The sequence below is a fragment of the Octodon degus genome, unplaced genomic scaffold (assembly GCF_000260255.1).
Source record: "Octodon degus isolate 3935 unplaced genomic scaffold, OctDeg1.0 scaffold00045, whole genome shotgun sequence".
NCBI lineage: Eukaryota > Metazoa > Chordata > Mammalia > Rodentia > Octodontidae > Octodon > Octodon degus.
The window spans coordinates 8,671,645-8,678,601 of NW_004524621.1; the positions used below are offsets into that span (position 1 = coordinate 8,671,645).

At 42.1% G+C, this 6,957-nt stretch overlaps 2 protein-coding genes across 2 annotated transcripts in view; one reads left to right on the forward strand and one right to left on the reverse strand.

Annotated features, from left to right (window-relative positions):
- Nucleotides 1-1,062, forward strand: part of Exosc3 (exosome component 3) — a 20,006-nt gene extending 18,944 nt beyond the window's left edge. Inside the window, exon 5 of the mRNA XM_023716043.1 lies at nt 1,037-1,062. The gene's annotated coding sequence lies outside the window, so the exon portion shown is untranslated. The remainder of the gene's footprint in view (nt 1-1,036) is intronic.
- The window catches only part of Trmt10b (tRNA methyltransferase 10B), an 18,092-nt gene extending 11,443 nt beyond the window's left edge, over nt 1-6,649 (reverse strand). Inside the window, exons 1-3 of the mRNA XM_023716044.1 lie at nt 6,614-6,649; nt 6,308-6,469; nt 78-284 (exon numbers count right to left, since the gene is read on the reverse strand). Of these exons, the coding sequence (XP_023571812.1) occupies nt 78-284; nt 6,308-6,346 (246 nt within the window). The 5' untranslated portion in view covers nt 6,347-6,469; nt 6,614-6,649. The remainder of the gene's footprint in view (nt 1-77; nt 285-6,307; nt 6,470-6,613) is intronic.
- Between the last annotated feature and the right edge of the window lie 308 nt (nt 6,650-6,957).

The following is a 6,957-nucleotide window of genomic DNA, read 5'->3' on the forward strand; positions in this document are numbered from 1 at the left end:
AATTCCTGGCGTCTCTATTACTCGTATCTAGCACCGTATCTAGCACCGTTCCAGCTCCGCGAGCCCCCTGCACTCACCGAGCACCACGGCACAAGGCCTGTGGGAGGGGCCTCTCTCCCTCGGCACTCACACTCCACGTCCACCTGCAGAAGCCCGAAGCTTTCACAAAGCCCATCTCCACCTGCATCCTCTACAACGCCTTCCTGCGCCCACGGCACTGGTGACTCTGCTCTCCGAGCGTTCCCCTCCAACTTCCCGTCCACGCAATCAATCATTGTTCTGTCCTTTCAACCAGATTGGAAAAAGGAAAAATATGAGAGATACTACATAGCTAATTCTCTATATCCATAAAACAAAGTGCTATTCCTTTACGGATGGAGAAGTTATAATATACTGAACCACATTTATTGAACTGAGAAAAGTGTATGTCTTCCTGAGAACTAATTCAGCATAGAGACAGTTGAGGAGTAAGGAAACCAAACATTTCTCAGAGGACAACACAATTTCTAACACCTCCAAATAATCAATGATACCTGTTGTTCTGGTGACACAGATAGTGGACTTATTAACAGTTTAGAAAATGTACTCTACAATTATATTTTAAAGTTTATTTTCAAATTTAGAAAGTATTTATTGAACATCTGTTATATACAAGAACTATGCTAAAAGTCGCCTAGAAAGATGAAAGATATGGTAGAAAAAATATAGTAGAGTGGCACACAACCAAACAGGAACTCTTCTAGGTTTTACAGCAAAATTTATTTCTGCTGGGGATGTAGCTCCGGTTCTGGGTTTAATCCCCAGCACCCTCCCCCTCATCTTTTTTCAAAGTCATTTTGTAAAATAATATATCCTAAGTATTACTCAACAGAAAGACAGCTGCTAATAAGAATGCTTAATATCCCTCAAAAGTAAAGTTTGAAAAATATGAACCACTATGACAGCACACTTAATGAATGATGTCATAATTTCAGTGATGTTCAAACTCCCTGAGAAAGAAAAATAAGTTGGAAATGCTAGAGTCAAAGATCAAGAGTGGGGGGCTGGTGAGATGGCTCAGTGGTCTAAAGCACCTACTTAGAACAAGCTTAGCAAAGCACAGGGACCGTGGTTCAATCCCTCAGCACCACATGCCAGCCAGCCCCGCCCCCTGGTGGGCTGAGCTGGCCACACACACAAATAAATAAATAAAATACAATAAAAAAGATCAAGAGTGGGATCACCATTGCTCATGGCTGGTACTCAGTCATGATACCACCATTTTAGGTAAAAAGAAAAAAAAAAGTAACTTTAAAATGTCTGGTTCATGATATATGGTAAAAAGGCCTACTTAATAATGAAAAGTAATGATCTTCATTCTTATTCTTTACACTTTTACTGGCAACTCACTAACCCATTATTTTTAGTTCTGGTAACTGACTTCTAAGCCTGAAATCATTCGCTTGCACCTTGTATCTTAATTCATCAACTTTAAATTTACTGTCTCCCACCAAAACATGAGACTTTAAATGACTTCAGTCAATCCCTTAATATTTTTAATCCTTTTATTAGCTTTTTAAAAGCTACAACCATTTTTTAAAAAATTTTATTTATTTATTCATTTATGTGTGTGTGTGTGTGTGTGTGTGTGGCCAGCTCAGCCCACCAGGGGGCGGGGCTGGCTGGCATGTGGTGCTGGGGGATTGAACCGCAGTCCCTGTGCTTTGCTAAGCTTGTTCTAAGTAGGTGCTTTAGACCACTGAGCCATCTCACCAGCCTAACAACCAGTATTTTTAAATTAGCTATCTTGATCTTTCAATTTCCTTTGTGAAGTGACTTACATGTCACTTCATGTGACACGCAAAATACCAAGATTTTAAGGGTAATCCTAAACCCTGGCCAATGAGTTTGTACATAGGGTCACTCATTTCAGACATATCAGCCAAGACCTCACTGATCCTGCAGAACCTGCTTCCCAGATGATTCAGGCAGGTGGGCTGTCAGAAACCCTGTTCCCCACCACATGGACCTTTCAACAGCGTTGTTGCAGTGTCCCAACATAGTGTCTGGTTTTGCCAAAGCAAGTGATCTAAGAGAAAGCAAAGCAAAAGCCACAGTGACCTCACCCCAGCGAATCACATGCTGTCATTTCTTCAGTATCTTACTGTTCCAAAAGCCAGCCCTGTCTATCATGGGAGGTGACTACAAAAGGGCATAATGACTAGATGCAAGCATGGCTAGAGGCTTTTGTCCTGCACATGCATGGGTCTACAGTCAGCCAAAGATCAAGGCAGATTTCTGGAGCTCTTTCACTACAAATTCCAGCCATTTCAAGCAGCCTCAAATTAAAATTTCTACCTTCATCACAGTGACACTGTTGATTCTTGGTCCCATGTCACCATGCAGTGGTTGGAAAGTGCTCTCAGAAAGAAAGCCAAGGTACACATGGAGTTTAGGTCCTCTTCTCTCAAAGACTATACAGTCTTGTCCTATTTTTCAATGCCTGAAAACAACCTCTTCATATTTTCCTCAGTTTTATACTTTATTACTTATTAAAGTAAGTCTAATACTCTTCCTTTTGCTATAATACCAAAAATTCTTTAAAGAATATTTTTAAACTTCTATTTCTTGTTTGACAATCATATATGTATTTCATGCTTGCCTCGAACTCACTACATAGCCAGTCCAGGCTAGTCTTATACCTGCATCGATCCTCCTGCGTCATTCTCCCAGATGCTGCGATTACAGGCATGTACAACCATGCCTGGCTATTGTTACATTTTTGACTCCTCAACTTAGGCCCTTGTCAGCCAGAGTGGTCACACATGCCTGATGCCCCAGATACTTTTGAGGCTAAGGTAGGAGGATCACTTGAGTTCAATAGGGTTTGAGACCAGCCTCTGTAATACAGCAAGACCCTACATCAAAATAAAACAAACACCTCTATCTTTCTTCCCCTTTATCATTTTCCTTCTTTCTTTCTTTCTTTCTTTTTCTTTTTTTTGTGGTAGCAGAGATTGAACTCAGGACCTTGTGCTTGCTAGGCAAGTGCTTATTCTACTGAGCTATCTCCCCGGCCCCCTAATTTTCTAACTCTGGCAAACTGAAGTTTATCAAGGTCAGGTAGGTTTACATGTTCTGCCATCATAACTGAGTTCTTATGGGCCAGTGAGATAACTCAAAAGACTAAGCACCTGCTTAGGCAAACAATAGGGAGTGGGGTTCAATCCCTAGCACTACATGCCACACCGGCCCCACGCTTGGGCACACAGAGCAGGCCACAGAGAGGGGGCATGGTGGCATAAACCTATAATCCCAACACTGGAGAGCCTGAAAACAGGAGGATCATTATGAGTCTGAGCTGTGTAGTGAGATCCTGTACCAAATACATTTTAAAAAAAGAATTTTTTTTGTTTATCCCTTTAATGTTTCTAAAATTTGAAATCAATAAACTGCATTTATAATTCCATTAATATCACTCACTACAGTTTCCAGTGTCTTTTTTTTTTTTTTTTTTTAGGTTATGAGCAGAATATATTTATTGAGGGAAAGAAAGCTCCTGTCCGAGAGAGGGACAGGAGGGGGGGTCCACCAGTGTCTTGATCTATTTGCCTTAAGCATTTCTAGTGTTAAGTTTAGGCTGTCTTTTTCTTGTATTCTATCAACTGTTCAAAATTGGGTAAAATTTCAATTGCATTCACCTTACACATAAACAGGCTGTTCTGAGTAACAATAGCTGGCTGTGGCAGTTCAGGCAGAGTGCTGACTTGACTGGGCTTTGGGACCCACCTGGGGCCTGGAGGAGCAGCTTCTGGGCAGGTCTGCATGAGTCATGGAAGCACAGCTTTGGGGGTCTCCATCTGATCCTTTCTCCTTCCTCCCAACACTGTTCCCCTGCTCTGATATGAACTAAGCATCTCTGCTCCACTGCAGCCCTTCTTCCATGATGTTTCTACCTTGGAGCCAGCTGATCACAGTCTGAATTTCCTCACAACATGAGTCAAACTTCTTTTTTAAGTTGTGACTGTCAGGTATAGTGTCCAGCAACAGGAACACTGCCTAATACACCATTTTAGATTTAGCAATGTTTCCCATTGTGAGTGGTGGGACAGTTGGCAGAATTTTTTTATTTCTCCTATAAGATGGGATAAACTACCTCACAGAACTGTCACAAGGACTAGCTAGATATATTTTGTTTACCTGATAGAGAATAATTATTCATGAAATACTGGTCTTTACTGCTACTAGCTTTTCTAAAAAGGTAAGTCTCTTTAGCTGCTCTGGATGTCTGCCCCAAATCACATGAATGTTGTAAATTCTGAAAAATGCCCAAGTAAACTACCTTCTAGATTTTCAAAATTATAGGTATGAAATTTATATGAACTTGCCTGTTTAAACTAAAGTTTACTTCTACCTAGCTATCCCATTACTTTTGTTTTGCATTGTGAATTCAAGCCTAGAGCCTACTTATGCTAGGCAAGTACATGCCCAGCCCTACAAATTAATATTTAAATGTATTATTTACATACTGACTTTACCTAAAGACAGGTAAAACACTGTACCAAATATTTCCAAAGAAATGAGAAAAATACTCAGTACATTTTTTTTTAATGTTTAAGCATTCAAAAAAAGTTCATGATAAATTAGTTCAATAACTGATAAGCTAATTTTACTAGCATGAGCAAAGAATTTGTTAAAAGAATGGTATGGGCTGGGCAGATAGCTCAGTGGTCTAAGAGCCTGCATGGCAAGCACAAGACCCCGGGTTTGACAGCAGGTACCGCGTGCCGTGCCAGCCAGGCGTGCACTGCTGTCCCAGAAACCAGGTATGATAGAATATCCTGTAATCCCAGTGCAGGGGAGGCCGAGACTGGAGGATCACTAACAAGTCTGAGCTATGCAGCGAAACCTTGAACCAAATAAATAGATTTTTAAAAATATTTTTTAAAAAAATGTATGGTTGGGCATGTAGAGTGGTTGCCTAGTGTTTGGCCCTTGATTTTATCCCTAATACTGAAAGAGAGAGAATGCTAATTTTTAGCAGGCTACTGATTATCTCTTCCTCCTCTGAACTTCTGATATTCTTAAGTTTGATTGTTCATTTAGTCAAGAAATATTACCTTTGATTGTTCACCTGGTCAAGACATAGCAACAGGCCTTGTTGGGAAATCACAAGGGGGTAATGGAATGTGTCTCTGATTGAGAAGAAAAAAGAGAGCCAGAACAGGAGGTGGAAGGACTGTTGCCTTTTCTATGGCTGTTCCTTAAAAAGTGGACCACCTGCGCTCTTCTCTCTCACCACACAATTCCTTTGTTGAACCTCACAAATAGCAATGTTTGGTGTTTGTTACACTGAGCTGGGTATTACCATTACTCCCATACCCTTTCTTTTCCCTTCCATGTACCTCATGCCTTCCTAAATTCCTATTACCCTAAGGTTGGTAGGCAGTAATCATGACAATCAAATTTTATAAAGCTCTACCACTCCCCTAGAGAACCTGCAATTACATAGCAGACTCTTCTGGAGAGCGATCACCCTGAATGCACACTGCCTCTCTTTCATCTTTCTGTCTTCGGTGACTGACATAACAGGAAGCTCAGGAAATGCTGAACAGGAGCATGAAGCACAGATCTGATGAATCTGTGAGGTCTTACTTATGCCCAGATTTAGCATCTCATTTCTTCATTCAAAAGTATTTTCTCAGCCTTATTTCATCATCCAACAATGTTACTAAGCACCTAACACAATGATAGCTTGTGCTGGAGACTTGGGGGTGACACTCATGCTGCCTTCAGCGGCTCCAATTACCAGACTTAGCCTTCACGACAATCGGTCTGTTTGTTTCCCTGTTTGATAATAAATACTTCAGGAGAAGAAAAGTTAAGAATTCACAGGTACAGCTTCACAGAAAAAACAAAACAAAACAAAACAAAACCCTAAGTATTTGATAATCATATCACTCTTCTGCTTATGCTCTATTTCAGTTAGAGAAATCCGAAACGCACACAATGCCTATACACATCATTATTGCTTACCACCTCCACAATTCTTCTCTGCACGTTAGTCTGCTCCCTGTTTCCCAAATATACCAAAGATACAAGCCTTTGCACTTTCTGGTCTCCCGACCTCCAATAGTTTTTCTTTGTAATTTCCTAACTTAGTGCAGATTTTCACTAACATGTTATGTTCTGCATATATATCCCTCATTCCTACAGTGTAAGCGTCTGCTTATTGACAATCAATAAATACTTGCTGAATTAAGGAGTCCTCTACCCCCACGGGGCCAGGGGGGAGAAGACTTCAGACCTTTCCTAGCCCAAGACTCACGTAATGCGCACATGTCACGAGACCAGCCTTTGCTTGCATAATTCTCTCATTCTAAGTGTGGTCCACGGAAGCTGGCTCCACTCCTCCAGGACAGAGGACTTGGTCACCGAGACCCCAGGCCCTAAAGCACGAGGGCACAGCCTGGATCGCAGGTTTCGAATGCTACAGGCAGAAAGAAACAGCGAGAAGCTGGGTACCGAAGCCACACGACCTTACCTCCGCCTCGCTGGCGTCCACCTCGCTCAAGTGCTGGCCCGTGGTCCCCAAGCCAGCTCTGGAAAGGAGCCGCGACACATACCTACCTACCAAGTTCTGCAAGGATTGCGTGGTCCCAACCCAACCCCACTTCCGGTTCCTGACTGCACGGAGAGTGGCATCCTGGGAATTGTAGTTTTCAATCTGGCCGATTGGTGGGCAGGGCGTAACCAGAGCTGTCCCTTTTGCTGAGGCACTGTGTCTGGTCTGGAGGTTTCCTCTCTTCTCAGATCCTTTTTTTCCTGTCTGTTAGTTGACGATTCCAATTAACCACCCCTCTTCCTCACCGACCTGACATGGCGCCAGCAGATGATCAAGCTGTGTGTTTTCTCTTTGGCTGGACGACTCAAAACTGAGGTGAAACCAAGTCTTGTACTGCTCATGATCTCTCAGCG